A 22,928-nucleotide genomic window follows, 5' to 3' on the forward strand; every position below is an offset into this window, starting at 1 on the left:
AATAGGCAGCCCTAAAAGAAATCAGACCTCTAGAAATTGTATATGCAGCCATAAAAGGAACCAGATCCCAATAAAATGCATTGGCAGCCCTTAAAGAAACCAGACCTCAAGAAAATGTATAGGCAGCCCTAAAAGAAACCAGACCTCCAGAAAATGTATAGGCATCCATAAAAGGAACCAAATCCCAAGAAATTTAAAGGCAGCCCTAAAAGAAACCAGACCCCAAAAAATTGTATAGGCAGCCATAAAAGGAACGAGACCCCAAAAATTGAATAGGCAGCCCTAAAAGAAACCAGACCCCAAGAAATTGTATACGCAGCCATAAAAGGAACCAGATCCCAAAAAATTGAATAGGCAACCCTAAAAGAAACCAGACCCCAAAACATTGTATAAAGCAGTCATAAAAGGAACCAGATCCAAGAATATGAATAGGCAGCCCTAAAAGAAACCATTCCTCAAGAAATTGTATAGGTAGCAATAAAGGGAACCAGACCCCAAGAAATTGTATAGACAGCCCTAAAAAGAACCAGACACCAAGAACTTGTAAAGACAGCCCTAAAAGGAACCAGACCCCAAGAAATTGTATAGGCAGCCATAAAAGGAACCAAACCCAAACAAATTGAATAGGCAGCCCTAAAAGAAACCAGACCCCAAGAAATTGTAAAGGCAGCCCTAAAAAAGAACCATACCCCAAGAAATTGTTTTGGCAGCCAAAAAAGAACCAGACCCCAAGAAATTGTATAGAAAGCCCTAAAAAGAACCAGACCCCAATAAAAAAAAAAAGCTTGCCTGTGCAACTGTTATCTGCTTTTATTAGGTTACATGTTAATGTAGAGAGTTGGAATTAGTGTTACAATATAATTCAAAATACATACAGTATCTCACAAAAGAGAGTACACCCTTCACATTTTTGTAAATATTTTATGATAGCTTTTCATGTGACAACACTGAGGAAATGACATTTTGCTACAATGTAAAGTAGTGAGTGTACAGCTTGTATAACAGTGTAAATTTGCTGTCCCTTTAAAATAACTCAACACACAACCATTAATGTCTAAACCGCTGGCAACAAAAGTGAGTATACTCCTAAGTTAAAATGTCCAAAGTGTCAATATTTTGTGTGGCCACCATTATTTTCTATCACTGCCTTAACCCTCTTGGGCATCGAGTTCACCAGAGCTTCACAGGTTGCCACTGAAGTCCTCTTTCACTCCTACATGACAACATTACAGAGCTGGTGGATGTTAGAGATCTTGCGCTACTCCACCTTCCATTTGAAGATGCACCACAGATGCTCAATAGGGTTTAGGTCTGGAGACATGCTTGGCCAGTCCATTACCTTTACCCTCAGCTTCTTTAGCAAGGCAGTGGTCATCTTGAAGATGTGTTTGGGGTCGTTATCATGTTGGAATACTGCCCTGTGGCCCAGACTCTGAACGGAGGGGATCATGCTCTGCTTCAGTATGTCACAGTACATCTTGGCATTCATGGTTCCCTCAATGAACTGTAGCTCCCCAGTGCCAGCAGCACTCATGCAACCCCAGACCTTGACACTGCCACCACCATGCTTGACTGTAGGCAAGACACACTTGTCTTTGTACTCCTCACCTGGTTGCCGCCACACACGCTTGACACCATCTGAACCATATAAGTTTATCTTGGTCTCATCAGACCACAGGACATGGTTCCAGTAATCCATTTCCTTAGCCTGCTTGTCTTCAGTGAACTGTTTGCGGGATTTCTTGTGCATCATCTTTAGAAGAGACTTCCTTCTGGGACGACAGCCATGCAGACCAATTTGATGCAGTGTGCGGCGTATGGTCTGAGCAATGACAGGCTGACCCCCCCCACCCCCCCCCACCCCTTCAACCTCTGCAGCAATGCTGGCAGCACTCATACGTCCATTTCCCAAAGACAACTTCTGGATAGGACGCTGAGCATGTGCACTCAACTTCTTTGGTCGACCATGGTGAGGCCTGTTCTGAGTGGAACCTGTCCTGTTAAACCAGTGTATGGACTTGCTCCAGCTCAGTTTCAGGGTCTTGGTAATCTGCTTTTAGCCTAGGCCATCCTTATGTAGAGCAACAATTTGTTTTTTCAGATCCTCAGAGAGTTCTTTGCCATGAGGTGCCATGTTAAACTTCCAGTGACCAGTATGAGTGACAGCGATAACACCAAATTTAACAGACCTGCTCCCCATTCACACCTGAGACCTTGTAACACTAACAAGTCACATGACAACGGGGAGGGAAAGTCCCTAATTTGGCCCAATTTGGACATTTACACTTAGGGATGTACTCACTTTTGTTTCCAGCGGTTTAAACATTAATGGCTGTGTGTTGAGTTATTTTGAGGGGAAAGCAAATTTACACTGTTATACAAGCTGTACAATCACTACTTTACATTGTAGCAGTCATTTCTTTAGTGTTGTCACATGAAAAGATATAATAAAAATATTTACAAAAATGTGAAGGGTGTACTCACTTTTGTGAGATACTGTAATTTAGAATGTGCTCTGGGTTTGGCTATTTTGAATAATTACATTCAACCTCCAATAATAGAAATTACTGGTAATCCTGCCATTCCTAGGGCTTTTTTCTTTCTTATGGCAACGATCTGCAGTCTCATAGAGCCTCTGTAGTGTTGCCACCACAGTGCGCACGCTCCCTATTAAGTAAGTAAGCAGTGTATTACTATACATGACTTACCTACTAGGTAACATGATGGCTGTCCTCAACAGCACTACCCACGTGTCACGTAATGTCACTGTTACATGCTCTCCCTTCCAAGCCATTCAGAGTGCGATGCAAGTCAGACATGAGCTCTGACCCTAGGCAGTGTAATCACATGTGTAGCTGAATAAAAAAATTGAGTTGTTGCACATTGTGATTAATAAGATTCCTCTACTTTTTGTAATGGTGCTGTAGTTTTACAGTTTGTCTTAAAAAATGTATTCAAATTTCACATTTTTAAAAAAAACTTGCTCTTCTATATTTCTGTTATTATATTAAATGGGAGGAAGTGTAGTTAACCACAACTAACAAAGTAAATTAGTTACTAGAATGATCTTACCTAACAGATGTTGAGATAATACATTAGCTATACATGGAGAGCTTTGGACAATTCTTAGGCCAAATTCACACTGTTGCATTTTAGTAACACATGTCAACATAGAATGAATGCCACTGCTGCAGAATAATACACATAATATGATTCTGAATGGCAACCCAATGTACCTTCCCAATAGACCTATGTTGCAGAACACCATAACTACCGCAACTACCGCACCGCCCCCGGATCGCTCTTCAGAGAGCATTTGACGGTGGTGGGCGTTGTATCATCTCATCACTACCTATGGTAAACCCTTGAACCTCACATTAGAAGGGTGGTTGCAGGGGGCCTAATTGACTTGAGTTGGTCACATTCAGTGAGCAGTACTGCATGCCGAATGTGACATCTGGGAAATTGTTTTGCTGCAGTGAAATGTGAAGCATTGCAGCCACGGCGCGTGTACACACCCATCTGCTGCCCTTGAAGTTAAAGAAGTGGCAGTTGTGGGACAACCGCTGATGTAAATGAGGCCTTACAGAATGTTGTTTATATCCATTAAATGACCCTATTATTAAAAAAAAAATGATGCTTCTAAAGGCAGAAGGTTTTTCAACTTAATTCATTGTATGTATTAAGGTAAAAAAGCTTCTGCATACAGCTCCCCTTCAGCCCCCCCCCCTAAATACTTGCCTGAGCCTGATCTTGATCAAGCAATGTGCATGAGAGCATAGGCTCTCTCAGCTCTCTCCCTTCATTGGCTCAGAGACAGCAGCGGTAGCTATTGGCTCAAGCTGCTGTGAATCACAGCCATTGAGGAGGAAGCCGGAGGGCGAGAGCACATAGAGCCGACTGGAGAGTGAGCATGCACAGTGCCCTCATTGCAAGCGGCTTGCTATGGGGGAACTTGCCAGGGGGGAGGGGCTAGGAGCACTGGCGGAGAACTCCAGAAGACTGCTCTGGTCAAAACCATTGCACAGAGCAGGTAAGTATAACACGTTTTTTATTTTTATGTAGCAATATTTCCAGGCCTGGGGCCTGAGGTGGGTCTGCCATTGTTACCAGTGACACTTCCAACACATTTAAGTTGTGAACCCAGGGTGTGAGAATTGAGACAATGACCATTCCGGCATCTTTGGTTTGTTTTGTTTATTGTATTTAGGGGATGGGAAAAGGGAATGAGTGGGACACTCCTCTGGCTCAACTAGGTTTCACTGGGACACTACAGAAAAATGCCTGTTGGCGCTGTCTTGACGCCAGCTGAATGCCGGCCAACGCTTCCTGGCGCTTAGAGATACTGACTTATGAATGACTTATGAACTACTGAATAGTGCTGGAACCTCGACTTTAACTTGTTTGTTAACTCAGAAGATCCAGGACTGTAGAACACTTGACTCCTGACACTTGAATTAGCTCAAAAGTCACTGAACAGCTCCCTCCAGACCTTCACTGGCTGAGGTAGCTCCTTGTCACTGCTTGTGCTGCTGCAACTCTTAACTCTGTACACTGCACACTAACTCTTCAGGGCCCAACCACTGGTGCCCCCTTTCAACTTCAGGGTCCACTGACTAGGTACCCCCTCTAACACTTCAGGGTCCTCTGATTTGGCACCCCCTTCACATATAGCTGACTCCTGGATCCCTGGGACCTTCACTGGAGTGGTGCCCTCTACACTAGGCAAACCCCCAGGGGCAGTTCACAGTACTCACGACCTTGGCAGGCTTTCCTGGAACTGAACCCCTCTTCCTCCACTGGTCCTCGGCAAACTGGATCCCCTCCGCAGCTCAACTCAGCACTCTCTGGATTCCCAGGCCACCACCCAAGACACCTGATCCTTCTGACAGGAGGAAAGACAGCCATTCTCTCCCTCCCGGCACTCTGCTTCCCGCCAAATATGCTGCGTCATGCGTGCCCTCCTAACTTATACCCACTCCCAGAATCCTCTGTATCAGAATCTGTCTTCTGGGGTAGATACAAGCCTGAGTGTGTCCCTGGTTGGGTTTCCTCCACTTCCCAACGAGGATCCTCTCATGGAGCCAGTGGGGAGCCATGGCCCTGGTGTAAGGCAGCCAAGGCCCACTATGCTTTTACCTAGTACCTACCTGTAGGGTGCTACATTTAAAAAAATAAAAAGTTTGCCTTTAAATCACTTTAAATGCAGCTATTCTGCAAATAAGGCAATTATCACTTAACCTGTCCCACTGCCCACACTGCCAAACTCACTCGTGTCTAGATCCAAACAACATAATTAACCTGACTCTAAAAGGTTTTGTGACATTTATTCAAGAATGAAAATCTGAGAAGTTCTTAACAATTATTTAAAGGTAATAGTATTCTAGGCTCAGAAGTCAGGCACACTTTTCAGTTTTATGGTTCATACATTTTGTTACAAGCAGTGATGGGAAAAACATTGTTATAAGTAAACGGTGTTACTTTTTTTAGGTAACGAGTAATCAAATGAATTACTTTTTCAATTACCAATGCGGCGTTACTGTAATTACAATTATGCAGATTTGTAGACTTCAAATCTACCACTAGAGAGTAGTACTAGCAGTAGAAAACTAACACTTCTCTATGATGATCAGCTGAAGTAATTTCCAGGCTCTAGGCCTGCCGCTGTCCGCTCCTCGGTTCTGACTGCGACTCCTGACTGCAGGTACCACTCAGCAAATACCAACCAGGTACTATGCAGGTACCACTCCAGTACCACTCAGCAAATACCACTCAGGAACCACGCAGGTACCACTCAGCAAATACCATGCAGGTACCACTCAGCAAATACCACTGAGGTACCACTCAGCAAATACCACTCAGGTACCACTCAGCAAATACCACTCAGGTACTACGCAGGTACCTCTCAGCAAATGAGACAGCCTCAATTTTGGCCATCCACCATAACCAGGCCATATTAACCTACAGCAGAGCAGGTGCTTCAATCATCATTCAATCTCATGGTCAGTACAGTAGACATTGCATATGATATCAAGGGCATGGCTATATGGTCTTAAATTATTACAAATGCTCTTATGGAAGCCTCATCATCTCTAGCACCTTCATTGAACCATTATTATTATTATTATTATTATTATTATTATTATTATTACAAGTCCTTTGAGAGATTTTTTTGTGTTACTGCTGTTCAGTTCACACACACATGCATAGACACAGTCGCACACACACTGACGATGACCAGGAGTCAGAGTGACGGCAAATCCAACGAGTTCAAAGGTAGCTTTCACAAACTGGTAGTATAAGCACTACTTTTCTCTCGTTGAGGTGAAAGGCAAGAATGTTTATGTAATGTGCAACTTATGCACGGGAAATAAGAGTGGCAAGTAATTCAAATTTAATGAAGCACCTCACATCGTTTCATGCCGCCACAAAGCTAGTGGCCAAGAACACAGCTGATAATGTGAGCTCCACTATCAAAGAAGGAGATGGAGCCACGACTTAAAAGCAACTAAAACTTGATTTTTTTCTCCACCGCAAACTCTTATAACGCAGACAGAATTAAACAAAATAATTTCCAGATTTATAGTTGAGGAGATGCTGCCGTTGTCGACAGTTGAGTCGGATTCTTTCCGGGCAATCATTGCGAAAATAACTTTGAGACAGGGGGTAGGCCTGCCATGCAAAAATACTTTTTCAAAGTACATTGATACCGAGTATGCCAGAATGAATTAAGACCTCGAAAAAGACCTTTGAACATGTAGAATATATTTCCACAACAGCCGATATTTGGACGGCACATAATAAAAGCTATCTTGGCGTAACCGCGCATTGGATAAATCCAAACAGCATGAAGCGAGGGAAAGCAGCACTAGCATGCAGAAGATTCAAGGGTAGTCTTGCTCATGACATTATTGCAATTGAGCTTGACAACATTCACTAATCCTATGGCATATCCCATAAAATTACATCAACTGTCACGGATAATGGCAACAATTTCATCAAGGCCTTTAAAAGATACCAGCAGCCAATCGAAGAGGAGGACACTGAGGATGATGAGGAGGAGGTGGTGACTTTTACGGACATTAATGATGTATTGCAAAATGGTGGTGAAGATGATGGTGGTGGTGAAATTGTGATCACTTTGCCGCCACATCAGAGGTGTGCTGCTCTTATTTTAAACCTCGTTTCATGTACTGATGTTGACAAGTGATTACTGTCAAAACCACAAACAAAAGTGATATACAGAAGCGCTACCGCAAAATGTACAGGCTTATGGAACATGGCTAGTCATTCAATGGTGGCTGCAGAGACCGTGGATTACATCATTGCAAAGAAGCTGATAGTCCCTTGCAGTACAAGATGGAATTAATTTTATGATGCCCTGGCTCCAATCAGTGAGATTCCTAGGGGTGAGCTGAACAACATCTTGTTCATGTTTATTCATCAGGGAGTACTGTACTGTCATGAGGCCACTTACAGTAGCCTTAGACATTCTTCAGGGAGAAGACAACTGTTTCCATGGTACACTCCTACCCACACTAGAGACATTGATTTTCAAGACATTGGAACTGAAGAGTGGCCTGCAAATCCTAGTTGATCTTCCAGAGGCAGTTGTGACGGTAAGAACTTTAATTTATTTAAATATCTTTAACCATTTGCCCAAGAATTGCATCTTATTTTATTGATTTCCCCCCACACTCCAAAGACATGCTGGTAGTGGTAGGTTAGTTCGCTCCTGTCTAAAGTGGCCTTAGTATGTGTATGTATGAATGTTATAAGAGGCTTCCTTCTGGGACAACAGCCATGCAGTCCAATTTGATGCAGTGTGTGGCGTATGGTCTGAGCACTGACAGGCTGACGCCCCCACCCCTTCAACCTCGGCAGCAATGCTGGCAGCACTCATAAATCTATTTCCCAAAGACAACCTTTGGATGCACTTAAACTGACGGCACTATATAAGTACCTGAGCTAAAATAAAATATGTTCTTTGCATTCTTATAATTTCTGGCAATCAAAACAAGATTTGCAGAGGTGATGGAAAGCGAGGATACTGTCTTGGCAGCTGTGACCCTGCCCAATTTCAAACCGCGTTGGCTTCGGACACAGGTCAGGAAGGACAAGGCCAAGGCAAGTCTGCTGGCGGAGTGCTGGAAACTTGTCCTAGACCAAGACCAGCAAGCAGGTACCACTACCAGCACATCAATACGCCGCCTTAGCAGAGACTCTGCCATAGAGGATGAGTCCTTTTCCTTTGAGAAAGAGGATAAGACCTCTTCTACCACTGAAAGTCAAGTCGCAGATTATTTTAAATCATGAGCACAGGAGATACACTCTCTAAATGGATTTGCACTGATAAAGAAAATTTCACTCTGATATAATGCAGCCACTCCGTCCAGTGCCCCAGTAGAGAGACTCTTTAGTCTTGGGAAATTTGTCATCACTCCAAAGAGGAAGAGGCTCTCTGACCAGAAGTTTGAGAAGCTTCTGGTTTTAAAATACAACCACTGGTTTAATACTTAGTGGATAGCTTGGATGGATGCGGAGAATGGAGGGATGCTATTGGTGGATGAATGGATGTATGAATAAATGCATGCATGGGTGGATGTGTGTTAGGAAGGAGTGTATCGATTGATTGATGATGAATGAATGAATGAATGTTTAGGAGCTAAAGTTTGATTTATCTGGCAAATAATGACAGTGATTTGAAGGCATAGGGGACAACAGTGTTTTTAATTTTTTCATTAAACAATAATAATAAAAATAATATAAATATTCTTTGCAGTGCAAATTAAAAATATGTAACTAATATATGTAAACAGGTAATGAAAAATTTCATTACCTGTTTACATATATCAGTTTCATATTTTATTTTTTTTGCACTACAAAGAGTGTATATTTTTATTATTCTTGTTAATTTTTGTTACATTGTTCAGTATTAAAAAATACTTGAAGTAGGCTACAGTATGTCCACCAGTTGTGTGACGGTTTTATATTTTTATTTTGCACAACAAAGAGTGTATTCATTATTTTTTTTTTATTTAATTATTTTTGGTACAGTTCTAAGAAGCATAATTTATTTTGAAAATTGTTTGCTGTCCAGTTGCTTATAATAATAATTGCTTCTATTTAGTGTCCATTTAATTAATTAACATATTTAATATTGGGGGCATCCAAGTTATTTGACATATTTCATTATTTTTTTAAAGTAACGTAATAGTTTTACTTTTTTTACTGTAGTAACTCAGTTACTAACTTAGTTACTTTTTGTGAGAAGTAACTAGTAACGATAACGAATTACTTTTTTTAAATAACATGCCCAAGACTGGACAAGTATGAATAAACTTTTAAATAATGCCAGAAAAACAAGCTTGAATGAGGTTTTTTGTTCTTTTGCATAGGGAACATCAGCTTTCAATGGCCAATGCCATTATTTACACAATACAGCATGTTACATTGTGCATTGGGTCTAGTGAAAGGGGACTTAAATTAAACTGTGCTGGATATAAACTGGAAACTTGCAGATAATATTTCACCCACAGCTTTCCAGATCAAATGTATACATTGGCTCTTAGGAAAATAGAAAATAAGAAAGCACTAAATCTTTTAACAAAGCAACTGGCTAATAAACTAAAGCAGAGCAACAATAAATGAAAGCAAATGCCTTGAAAAAAGAAAAACCATAGTAAAAAACTTCCCAGTAAATGCAATCTATTTTTACATATTCCCATTCTTTGTATTGTCAAATAGAAGACTTTCGAGATCATGCTTGAATCACTTGATGGTCATTATGAGTTACTGTGCAAAAGGTACAAAAGGTCATTTGGTGATCATCATTCATAAGCATATGCAGCGTTCTGCAAGGGCTAACCCTTTACCTAAAGTATTAATAAACCATAAGTATTCTTTGCTTAACACATTAACCACTTGCCGACCGCCGCAAGTACATATACTGCGGCGGTCAGCCACTAACAGGCAAAGTGACGTATGGGTACATCACTAGCCTGTGAGACTCTGGGGAACGAGCGCGCGCCGCCGGAGGCGCTTACGCTCCCGCTCGGTCACGGACCCCCCCCCGCGCGTGTGCCCGGGGGACCCGATGTCCGCCGGGCACTTGCGATCGTCCGTTAGAGCGGCTGATGTAAACAAGCCGCCTGTCATTCTCCCCTATGTAAGAATAGTGATCATACGGTTCTACTATGTAGGACCGTTGATCACTGTTCCTACACCTCAAGCCACAGCCAATCACAGTTAGAAACACGCCCCTAGGGACACACACAACCCCTCCCTCTCAAAAAAAAGTTAACCCCTTCACTGCCAGTGTCATTTTACAGTAACAGTGCATATGTATAGCACAGATTAATGTAGGAATGTCACTGGTAACCCCAAAAGTGTCAAAAATGTCAGTCAAGGGTCCGATATGTCCTCCCCAATGTCGCAGTCCCGCAAAAAAAATCGCAGATCGCCGCCATTACGCGTTAAAAAAAAACAACAAAAATGACAAAAATCTTTCCCTTAGTTAGTAAACGCAATAACTTTTGTGCAAACCAATCAAAATACGCTTTTTGCAATTTTTTTTCCCCAAAAATATGTAGCATACAACAAATTGGGGAATTTCATATAAAAAATGTGAAAAATATTGTTATTTTTGCAAAATTGACGCTCTTTTTTTGTTTATAGCGCATGATCAAAAAATCGCACAGGTGATCAAATACCACCAAAAGAAAGCTCTGTTTGTGGGAAAAAAAGGACATCAAATTCGTTTAGGTACAGCGTCGCACGACCGCGCAATTGTCTGTTAAACTCACGCAGTGCCAAATCGCAAAATAGGTCCTGGTCAGGAAGGGGGTAAAATCTTCCGGGGCTTAAGTGGTTAAGCACAATAATAAACTGCCGGTATTGGTTATCAAGCACTTGCAGTTTAAAACTTTCAATGCTGCTGGATTCTGCTCTCTATGCTGCTTCCGTGAACCTCCAGTCTTCACAGGAAAGAGTTAATAGAGGACAGTGCAGTCTCCAGCCAGTCTCTTAGCTTGAAGAAAGGAGGAGGAGGAGAAGGAAGGAGCGGGGGAGTGCCTTGCCATCCTAAGCTATAGGGTTGTAGTCTTCTACTGATGTAATCAGTATAGGGAGATGCAACTCTAGTCTCTGCATGCAAGGGTGGCTCCATTGGATACTGCAAGAGCAAGAAGCCACCCTGAAACAGGAAACCTGGGCAACCGTCATGGCACCAGCTTAAACTGAAACACAGGCAAGGATGAAAAAAATAAAGAAGCGCATTAGAAGCAAAGGAGTGGGTGGAAACATGTATGGGCAGACAAATGGGATTCTCTAGTATCAGGGTGGCGTGGCGAGATCAGGTCCCATCTAGCTTGGACATTGCTTTGTTGGAGTTAGCAGAGCCCTCGTTGAAAGTACCTACTTAATTTATAAAGCCATTGCCCGATTCTTATTTCAGTATTTTTTCCTTCTCCCCTTTTTTTCTTTCCTCTTTTTGCCTGTGAGTTAATATTCCCCTCTTTCTTCAGAGGTACAGGTTGGTGTGGGCGATTACAGTCCTGGTATACGCTACATAAGTGTCCTCCTGTTTATGTAATAGGTTACCATGTTTTTTCTGTTGACATTTCCTATAGTTTTGGTTTCCTATATCTTAATGCTGCTGATGTGCCCCGTGCTGGATGATGACCCATTTGCTTGTGTAGGCTCTCTTCCAGCAGACAGGCCTCTCTTGTTATTATAGTACAAGTTTTTGCACTTTAGGGTAGCCTAGTCTGCTGTTACAGTTACGGTACTTGGAGAACCCATGATTGCACTTCGACATTACATTGTGAATGGTGTTGCCTTGTTTCTGAGGTTGAAGGCTGAAACTTTATGTAATTACTATTATTGTTTTTGTTCTTATTTGATGTGCGTTGTGAGTCTCTTTACTTTTCTTTTGTATGAAAAACGTTCTTTAAATGAAGATTACATAAAAAAATAAATAAATAAAAAAACAAGGATAAAGAAGCTGCATTAAATAGGGATTACTATAACTTTAAATTGCCAGGTAGTGGTTTCGAAATAATAAAAAGGAGCCTCAATGGAAATCTCATAAAGCTTAAAATTCCACACCTAATTATTAAATGATATACTGTATGTCAGCCCTCAAAATTTTCACTTGCCTGCTCGCATTTGGTGAGTGGAAGTTAGTGAAGGGCAAGTGTGGAGCAGGGGCAGACTGGGCCGACAGTTTTCTGTCTGATCACTTCTGGCAGAAGCAGTGTGGCCATCAGAGCGGCAGAGGGGGGCTCCCTGGCCGCCGAGCCCCTCTGATGTCCTATAAAAAAGGCTGCATCGCTTCTACCAGAAACTATCAGCCAGGAAAATGTCAGGAGGATCTGGCAGCCAGATCACACAGAGCAGGGATCTCCTGCTGAGACAAAGCTTGTATATGAATAGCTGGCTGCTGTCAAAGTCCCATCTCGATAGACAGCACACTGGTCCAGTGCCAGTCCAGGAGGCGGGACTTTGTTTGACAGTGGCCGGCTATTCACATAGGAGCTGTGTCACAGCGGGAGATCCCAGTTCTGTGTGATCTGGATGCCAGATCCTCTGGGTTCCTCTCTGCTGCATTGATGGACATTGATAGGGCTGCACTCCTAGGCACTAATAGGCTGAACTGAATGGCACTGCTAAGGCTCCACTCATGGGTACTGATAGGCTACACTGATGGGCACTGATAGGGTACACTGATGGGCACTGATAGGCTGCATTGATTGATGGCCATTGATAAACACTGATGATCCTGCACTGATAGCCTGCACGGATGGGCAATGATAGGCTGCATTGATCGGTACTGATAAGGCTGCACTGACTGGAACTGATAGGCTGCACCGATGGCCACTGATGAGGCGGCACTTATGGCCACTGATGAGGCGGAACTGATAAGCTGCACTGATAAGGCAGCACTGATTTGCTGTACTGATGGGCACTAATAGGCTGCACAGATGACCACCAATTCGGCGACAAAGATGGGTACTAATAAACTGCACTGATATGCACTAATGAGACTGCACTGATAAGGCAGCACTGATATGCTGCACTGATGGGCACTGATAAGCACCACTAATTGGCACTGATGAGGCTGCACTGATAAGGCAGCAATGATATGCTGCACTTATAGGCACTGATGGGGCTGCACTGATGGGCACTCATAGACTGCACTGATGGGCACTGATGAGGCTGCATTGATGGATACTGATATGCTTTATGTTAATATTGTTAAAGTTGTTGTTAATCTTTATTTTTGTAACTTAATTCTGTAAAAAACATTTAACAGTGTCATTTCATGAGATAATTTACAAGGGCGTGTTTAGGAGTGGACTTAGGGGTGGGGCAGGGTAAGGGTTGGGTGGGGAAACTGGTGGCAAATAACTCTTAAGGCTTGGCTAGGGGCTCAGGACTTGAGATTTTGAGCCCTGCTGTATCCTAACTATTTTGCTCCCAGTCTTCATAAACACATTCATACTTTTTTTAATAAAGTGAAGCTTGCACAATTTGTTACCTTCCCTCTTATTGTGAAACAATAAAGTGCATAAAACTTGTAAATTATCTCATGAAATGTAATGGAAATTAAAGAGATTCTAAAGTCAAAATGTATTTTAACTAAAATAATGAAGTCTCTGCTACTCCTGTTCTCCAAACTGCTTGTTATGGGGGCAGACGTGCAGTCTCAATTCTGAGCTGGGCTGTATGTGTTCATAGACACACACACAGTCTGGCTCAGCCCTGTACCAGCTCCCTCCTCACAGCCTTTGATTGGCAGCAGTAGGAGCCAATGGCTCCCATTGCTGTCTCAGTCCCTGTGAGTGTAAGGCAGAAGGAGAGACGGTATGCAGCAGGGCACAGTGCTGGATTGAATAATGCAAAGAATGCATTAAGGTAAAAAATGTTTTAGCGTTAGAACCACTTTAAGAATATACTTTTTAGTAAATACAGCCTGTAACATTTTTATTTTGTATTCTGCAGATGAATACATGGGGATCTTGCCAGTTCCCCTTGCTTTTATTTATACTGACTATGGCAAGCATGGAAGCAAACCCATGCTGGTGTGGTCAGTTCCTGTTCCAGGGAACTCTGCTAAGAGTTACAGGGTACTGTGCCAACACTGTAGTCAGTTTTGCATCCTCCATTTGCAACATCTTACTCTAGTTAAGCATTTTCACTGTAAATGGAGGTGGAGTGCTACCTTTATGGAAGCAGAATCCCACCAGTCCAGCCCCTCCTCTTCGCTAATTTACAGTGCTTTCAGGAGCAGTCCTAATGCCTTTTCATAGGGGAAATGTAATAAAGTTCCATTTCCATTATTGACATTTTAAGCATGCAGTTTCCCAAATCAAACATGGTACATGCCTTCTACCTTGCAGTCAGTGGGGTTGATTTACTAAAGGTAAATAGATTGTGCACTTTGCAAAGTGCAGTTGCACTCTGCAAGACCAGTTGCTCCAGAGTTCCATCATGAGTTCCATCATCCAATCATGTATGTAGCACAATTCCCAGCTGTTTTGCTGGATATGAGTCCCCCTGGGTTACTGCTAGCAACAACAGCACATTTAAGCATGTTTCTCCAAGTGTGAGCACAGAGACAATGACCAGTCCAGTAACTTTGGGTTTTTATATTTATTTTGTAATTTGGATGGGAGAAGGGATGAGTGGGATACTCCTTTGGCACAACTATGCACAACTTGGCAGAGACACTTGAAAAATGCTGTCTGGCGCTGACTTGACGCTGGCTGGATGCCTATCAACGCTGACTTGACGCTGGCTGGATGCCTATCAACGCTGACTTGATGCTGGTTAAACGCTGGCTAAATGCTGGTTAACACTGAATTGACTTGAAACTGCTTTCTGACTATAAAAGTCCTCTTTTGAGCTCCCTTAAGCACTCTTGCTGAGGTAGCTACTTCTGTATACTGCTGCACTGCTGGACAATTTAGAGCCCACACCGGTGCCCACTTTCTCTCTCTTATCTTCAAGGCTTAGACACTGCCCCCCCCTTTCTAAGCCTTCTCTACTGGTTAGCTGGCTCCCGGATCCCTTTGACCTTCTGGAGTGGTCCCCTCTCTCAGGCAGACCCCTGGGCAGTTTTGAGTACTCAAAGCACTGTTTTTCCTGGACACTTCTGCCCAGCAGCTCCACTCGGTCCACAGCACTCTGGATCCTTTTCTGCAGCCCAGCTCAACCTCCAGTCCTTCAGCCCGACCGCCCAGGACACCCTCACTTGCTCTGACAGGAGGAGAGACAGCCGTCACCCTCCTCCTGGGACTCTGCTTCCCGCCAAAGACAACCTGTCACATGCTCCCCTCAGACTTATAGCCCATTCCAGGGTTCAGCGCTGCAAACCTAGCCCACTAAGACAGCTATAAGCCCTAGTGTGCTATTGGCCAGGTTTCCTCCACTGTCCAACACGAGCCCCCATTGGATGCAGTAGGGAGACTCCCCAGACTCAACAGACCACACCCGAGAGAACACATGACAGCCTAACTGGATGATGAGGCCCCCTTGATAAGCAGACAGGGCCATACATATGCTTTTCCTAGCACCTACATAGGAGGGTGCTACATGTTCGTTGCATGTGATTGGATATTTTCTGCAAAGTGAATCTTTACCTCATTTATTAAACAGAGTGTAACTGCACTTTGCAGAGTGCACAGTCTATTTGCCCTTAGTAAATCAACCCCAATGTGTCAGTCAGTCAGCCAATCAGAGGACATCCTGCAGTACAAATGATAGAACATACCTGCCTGCATAAGAAACACAAAAAGATAAGAAACAACATAAGAAACACAATCGAAAAAGAAGGGGTGTGAATGAGGCTGTGCGGTCATGTGACTACAAAATAACATGTATAAACAGGTAAATAACCTTTACTATTAAAAGAAATGAATACACCTAGAACAATTCTATTTTCTGCATTAAAATGGGCGTTTGTACAGTACAACTCCAGAGGGACATGTAAAAGCAAACATTTAATATTTATCAAAAGTGATATACTAATCAGATCCAGTTATTTTTGGCTTTTCGTTTTCAGTGCCACAATTTACCTGAAAACGAAAACAAGTTTGCAGCGTGAATGGTATATAAAAGTGCAAATGGTGTGTAAAAGAAGAATTATATGCAGAAAAGGAGCACAAAGTGGGCATCACCGAGTGCTGACGACGATCACTTGTACACAGAAGCCAAGAACAGAGACAGTGGCATGGAGTTGGAACTTTGGAGTTAGCAAACTATAACTATATTGGTGCTATGCAGCTAGACAGCACATCATGGGTGGCCAAATGACCTAAGAAAAGCATTACTTTGCCCAAAACTCCTACCATACAAACAAATGTCTCTCTTAAGTCAACAGACGTGATAAATTGAATGTCTCTAATTGAAAAACAAAATATGCTTACATTAGTTTGGAACCATTGAGGGGGAAGGTGACACACTTAAATTAAATGGTACTTATGTTTATTTGAACATCTGAATAACTATAATAATTTAATAAAAATAATATGACCCTGCCGATAACACACTTGGGGGTTGATTTACTAAAACTGGAGAATGCAAAATCTGATGCAACTCTGCATAGAAGCCAACCAGCTTTCATTTTTTTTTTCAAAGCTTGATTAAACAAGCTGAAAATAGAAGCTAATTGCTTGAATACCATGCAGAGCTGCACCAGATTTTGCACTCTCCAGTTTTAGTAAATCAACCACACGGTGTCCTAGAATAACAAGTCTCACTCACTTTATTCTATCAAAAGAAGTGTAATTGTCACCCTAGTGTTCATAGAACTACAAAATTTCCACCCATATAATCATCTTCATAAACGGAGGGGGGGGGGGGGGGGGGGTCTTAACAGACTATCTAGTAACATTGATCAACAGGAATTTTGTTTTTACATTTATCCAACATATAAAATGGTTTCAGTGGTATATTTATCCCAAGAAAAGGAAGCAAATTAGAGGAGTTCCTTGTTAGTTTTTACATGTATTGTACTTCAAAAGAGTTTTAGTTTTCTAATGTGTATCAAAATTGTCCCAACTTTAGTTGTAAGCCTGCTCTTTATACAGTGCTTTGCGAAAGTATTCGGCCCCCTTGAACTTTTTGACCTTTTGCCACATTTCAGGCTTCAAACATAAAGATATAAAACTGTAATTTTTTTTGAAGAATCAACAACAAGTGGGACACAATTATGAAGTGGAACGAAATTTATTGGATATTTCAAACTTTTTTAACAAATAAAAAACTGAAAAATTGGGCGTGCAAAATTATTCAGCCCCTTTACTTTCAGTGCAGCAAACTCTCTCCAGAAGTTCAGTGAGGATCTCTGAATGATCCAATGTTGACCTAAATGACTAATGATGATAAATAGAATCCACCTGTGTGTAATCAAGTCTCCGTATAAATGCACCTGCACTGTGATAGTCTCAGAGGTCTGTTTAAAGCGCAAAGAGCATCATGAAGAACAAGGAACACACCAGGCAGGTCCGAGATACTGTTGTGGAGAAGTTTAAAGCCGGACTTGGATACAAAAAGATTTCCCAAGCTTTAAACATGCCAAGGAGCACTGTGCAAGCGATAATATTGAAATTGAAGGAGTATCAGACCACTGCAAAACTACGAAGACCAGGCCGTCTCTAAACTTTCAGCTCATACAAGGAGAAGACTGATCAGAGATGCAGCCAAGAGGCCCATGATCACTCTGGATGAACTGCAGAGATCTACAGCTGAGGTGGGAGACTCTGTCCATAGGACAACAATCAGTCGTATACTGCACAAATCTGGCCTTTATGGAAGATTGGCAAGAAGAAAGCCATTTCTTAAAGATATCCATAAAAAGTGTCGTTTAAAGTTTTTTATTTGTTAACAAAGTTTGAAATATCCAATAAATTTCGTTCCACTTCATGATTGTGTCCCACTTGTTGTTGATTCTTAAAAAAAAAATACAGTTTTATATCTTTATGTTTGAAGCCTGAAATGTGGCAAAAGGTTGAAAAGTTCAAGGGGGCTGAATACTTTCGCAATGCACTGTATAGTCAATTACACAGTATAAAGCTGCCCATACTCTAGTAGAATTTTGTTGGAAACCTTTTGTTTTAGGAACGTTTGTTTGATTTTCATCCCATTAGTGGGGTCAAATCAACATTCATTTTCAACTGTAGTGAAGAGAAAAAATTGAAGGAGCAGCATGGAAATTTTCTCTCAAACTAATTTCACACAGCATACGCCGTTTTTGTTTGTATACGTTTATTCATTCCAAAATCAAGAGTTAAAAGTAATCAAAATTTGGAAGTACTTTTAAAGAACATGTGTCAAGTCATGCAAGGCATGCTGAGAATCTTCATATGAATGTTAGTGTAATTGTCATTCAAAATGTACTAGTGTATGGAAAGTTTAAGTGTTCTATACATTTCACAGCAACAACAGAAAACTTTCTATATACAGGCAGTCCCCAGGTTACAAACAAGATAGGTTCTGTAGGTTTGTTCTGAAGTTGAATTTGTATGTAAGTTGGAACAGGTACATTTTTTAGGTGTAACTCCAGCCCAAAAAAATGTTTTTATGTATTTTTGAACAGCATAGGGACGGATTACCACCCATGTAACGTTTGGTTAGCTGTCTGTGCACCTGTTCACCTGTTCACTTGCTGTCCCTTTGACAATTGTATTTTGGAAATTTTGAGTTGTCATGGAAACAAGGATTGGTGATAAATTTTCAGTGGAGACACCTTTTTCCCATGATAACTCTTACAGGAGTGTATTTCCCTTCTAAAGGGTAGATTGCCTCTCACTTCCTGTTATCTCCCTCCATTTGTAAGTCGTCTGTAAGTTAGATGTATGCAACTTGGGGACTGTCTGTAATGTTACTTTTCTCTTTTCTAGGTGCTTATGTGCCTGAAGGCCTCCTGACATCTTGCACATGGGACTATATGACCTTCACACCCTCTGTTAGAGCCTACACCATGCTCCTCTTCTGCTTTGTCTTCTTCATCCCTCTTTTTGTTATTATCTATTGCTACATCTTTATTTTTAAGGCCATCAGGAACACTAACAGGTGATTGACTTAACACATGTATAGTGGGTAAAACAAGACCATTATAAAGAGCTAAAGAATTATTAGCAGCGTAAAAACCAATGAAATGTGAACTCCTCACTGCTCGATCCTCCTGTCTTCTGAAATACTTAAGCTATCTGTGAACCCGCTGTGTTCTGTGAACTAGAAGATATATGTTTAATACTCAAACCAAGGTTGAAATGTTTCCAGCCTCCTATGCCTCAGTACATGTGCAGCTGTGTGTAACTAACGTAAAGCACATAGCTCACACATATCAATCTCTAAAGCAGGTGTTAATACACTTAGACATTTTGACTTCTGAATCCTTCTTAGACACTTTGTTCTTGGTAGTTGCATCCAGCACCAGCATAGTGTCTATGACCATTAACAACAACTTTTTTCATCTTTAGAAAAAAATGATCACCTGGTCACAGCAGTCGGCAGCAGAGAGGAGGACAGAACTCTTTGGCCAGATCCTGTGCTTCTCTGTGCAGCTGGGAAAAGGCTCCTCTCTGCCTCCCCCCCCCCCCCCCATCTCAGCAGTTGAGAACAGAGAGGAGGGCAGAACTCCTTGTACAGATTCTGTGCCTCTCTGTGCAGCTGCAGCACCCCCTCATCTCTGCCTCCTCTGGTGTTAGTATTTAGCAAACTCCAGCTCTCCTCTGGTCTCCCAGCAGACCCTGCAATTTCTGCTTTGCAACGCTACCCCCAGCTTCTTCCCAGCAGCAGCACAAGGTAAGGGGAATGCACTTTGATGTAAGGGAGGGTGGGGCACTCTTGACTTCTGATAGTGGGGGGGCTCTTGACATCTGATGTAAGGGAGAGTGGGGTGCTCTGGACATCAAGTCCAACAGATAAAAACCGGCCCCGTGTGGGCAACTATAATGCTGATGCGGCCCGCTATGAAATTAGGGAAATGGGGGAATAGCAAAAGATTCCTGGAAATGGGATAGGAAAGTGCAGACTAGGAGTTCTGATGTGAGCGTGCGTGTAGGTGGCAAAAAGGTTGCCTGACACATGCTCCTTATATCTGCACTGCATTTCTGAGACCAAAAAATAGATTGAAAAAGCAGCGTGTACATGATTACCATGGGCAGCCTTTTGCAAGATGCATTTTTTTCATGCATTTTTCAGAGAAGGTGTATCTCTTGTAATAAAATGCATTTCAAATAAGTGTATTGTGCCCTCAAAAAATGGATATACATGAAGAGTGGTATTGCCTACAGGGGCAGAGGTCTCCTTTATATATTTTGAGAGCACATTGGTCCCAAACCACTTCAAGATCCCTACAGTCCTGTCCCAGCCTTCCAAATGTTGGGAGGACTATCCCGAAGATTTCTACCAACTCTAAACCAAGAAGGGGAAGATACAAGGGGAAGTGACAAAACCCGATCCTTGCTTGCTATTGCTTTTATCAGTGTAAAAAAGTCCTAAGAATGATAAAATCAAAATGTATTATGAATTAGGAAATTAAACGAACGCTACTAAAGTGAACACTTTCAAACAGAATTCTACTAGTGTACAGTGGGGAACGAAAGTTTGGGCACCCCGGGTAAAAATTTGTATTAATGTGCATAAAGAAGCCAAGGAAAGATGGAAAAATCTCCAAAAGGCATCAAATTACAGATTAGACATTCTTATAATATGTCAACAAAAGTTAGATTTTATTTCCTTCATTTACACTTTCAAAATAACAGAAAACAAAAAAATGGCGTCTGCAAAAGTTTGGGCACCCTGCAGAGTTAATATCTTGTACTGCCCCCTTTGGCAAGTATCACAGCTTGTAAACGCCTTTTGTAGCCAGCCAAGAGTCTTTCAATTCTTGTTTGAGGTATCTTTGCCCATTCTTCCTTACAAAAGTCTTCCAGTTCTTTGAGATTTCTGGGCTGTCTGTCACGCACTGCTCTTTTAAGGTCTATCCATAGATTTTCAATTATGTTGAGGTCAGGAGATTGTGAAGGCCATGGCAAAACCTTCAGTTTACGCCTCTTGATGTAATCCCCCGTGGATTTCGAGGTATGTTTTTTCATTATCCATTTATAGAAGCCATCCTCTCTTTAACTTCAGCTTTTTCACAGATGGCATCAAGTTACCATCCAAAATTTGCTGAAATTTTATTGAATCCATTTTTCCTTCTACTCGTTAGATATTCCCTGTGCCACTGGCTGCAATACAACCCCAAAGCATGATTGATCCACCCCCATGCTTAACAGTTGGACAGAGGTTCTTTTCATTAAATTCTGTGCCCCTTCTTCTCCAAACTTACCTTTGCTCATTCCGGCCAAAAAGTTCAATTTTAACCTCATCGGTCCACAGAACTTGTTTCCAAAATGCATCAGGCTTGTCTATATGTTCATTTGCAAAGTTCAAACACTGATTTTTGTGGTGAGGACGTAGAAGAAGTTTTCTTCTGACGACTCTTCCATGAAGACCATATTTGTACAAGTATCTCTTTATAGTGGAATAGTGTACCACAACTCCAGTGTCTGCCAGATCTTTCTGGAGGGATCGTGCAGTCGAACGTGGGTTTTGAATTGTTTTTCTCACAATCCTGCGAGCTGTTCTGTCTGATATTTTTCTTGGTCTTCCAGATCTAGCTTTAACTTCCACTGTTCCTGATGACTGCCATTTCTTAATTACATTTCGAACAGAGGATATTGACATCTGAAAAGCTTTGCTATCTTCTTATAGCCTTCTCCAGCTTTGTGAGCGTCAACTATTTTCAGTTTCAGTTTTCTAGACAACTGCTTAGAAGATCCCATGGTGCTGATTGTTGGGGAAACGCCAGTTGAGTCTGGGCATTTAAAACCTTTGAGATTGACATCACCTGGTCTTCCCAGACGATGATTGAGAACAATCCATGACACTGGCAGGTCTCAGCCTTGCAAAGAGGGCAGTGCATGCTATAAATTCTGCAGGGTGCCCAAACTTTTGCAGATGCCATTTTTTTGTTTTCTGTGATTTTGAAAGTGTCAATGGATGGAATTAAAATCAAACTTTTGTTGACATATTATAAGAATGTCTAACCTGTAATTTGATGCCTTTTGGAGATTTTTCCATCTTTCTTTGGCTTCTTTATGCACATTAATACAAATTTTTACATGGGGGTGCCCAAACTTTCGATCCCCACTGTATGTCCAGCTTTAAGCTACAGAGATGATTTAGGAGTAGCAACTGATTGCTAATGGAAGAAAATGGCTCCCTATGAATTAGGTTACATAAGCAGAAGCTATTGTTGGGATCAATGGACCATTGTATGATCATGGAAAACAAATGCTAAGACGTGCAACCTTGTGTAGCTTACTCCATTGGGTGACATTTCTTCCATCTGTTTAGCAATCATTAGCTAGTTCTGAAAGATTCATTAATATTAGCAATCTTAACAGCATGACTGAGATACTGAAAATCTCCTTTGCAGCTGTAACATAAGTAGGAGACCTCTCTCAAGTGGCTAAAGCTAAACTCTGTACAGTAAAACCTTGGCTTGAGAGTAACTTGGTTTAAGAACGCTTTGCAAGACAAGAAAAATTTTCACATAAATTTTGACTTGATATACAAGCGATGTCTTGATATACAAGTAGCCTCAAGTCACAGCTGAGTATAAAAGAGAAGAGAGGCGCCTCTAAGTGTAGCAATATGGTTACATTTAATGAAAGTACAACATTTAGCAACTCACATGGTTGATGATTGGAACAGGCACATCTAAGGATGCAGGCATCAGGGGTAAAGCTGTCCACATAGGACCATCCTCCACACCGTTATCTACATCATCCTTTCCATGCTGCCCCTTGCTTTCAGATCGCTTTACTGCAGGGTGGTCTTCCCGGTCAGGATTACAGACTGGCAGCCGG

At 41.8% G+C, this 22,928-nt stretch overlaps 1 protein-coding gene and 1 pseudogene across 3 annotated transcripts in view; both read left to right on the top strand.

Moving 5' to 3' along the window:
* The window catches only part of OPN4 (opsin 4), a 139,522-nt gene that overhangs the window by 80,793 nt on the left and 35,801 nt on the right, over positions 1–22,928 (top strand). For both annotated transcript variants that reach the window (XM_082267625.1, XM_082267626.1), the window contains exon 5: positions 18,906–19,077. In XM_082267625.1, the coding sequence (XP_082123751.1) occupies positions 18,906–19,077 (172 nt within the window). The remainder of the gene's footprint in view (positions 1–18,905; positions 19,078–22,928) is intronic.
* LOC309563325 lies at positions 7,464–8,520 on the top strand (annotated as a pseudogene). Its single transcript has 2 exons — positions 7,464–7,619; positions 8,008–8,520. The product of its transcript is annotated as an uncharacterized misc_RNA (transcript).

Source organism: Pelophylax lessonae, assembly GCF_965119305.1.
Source record: "Pelophylax lessonae genome assembly, chromosome: 9".
NCBI classification, from domain to species: Eukaryota; Metazoa; Chordata; class Amphibia; order Anura; family Ranidae; genus Pelophylax; species Pelophylax lessonae.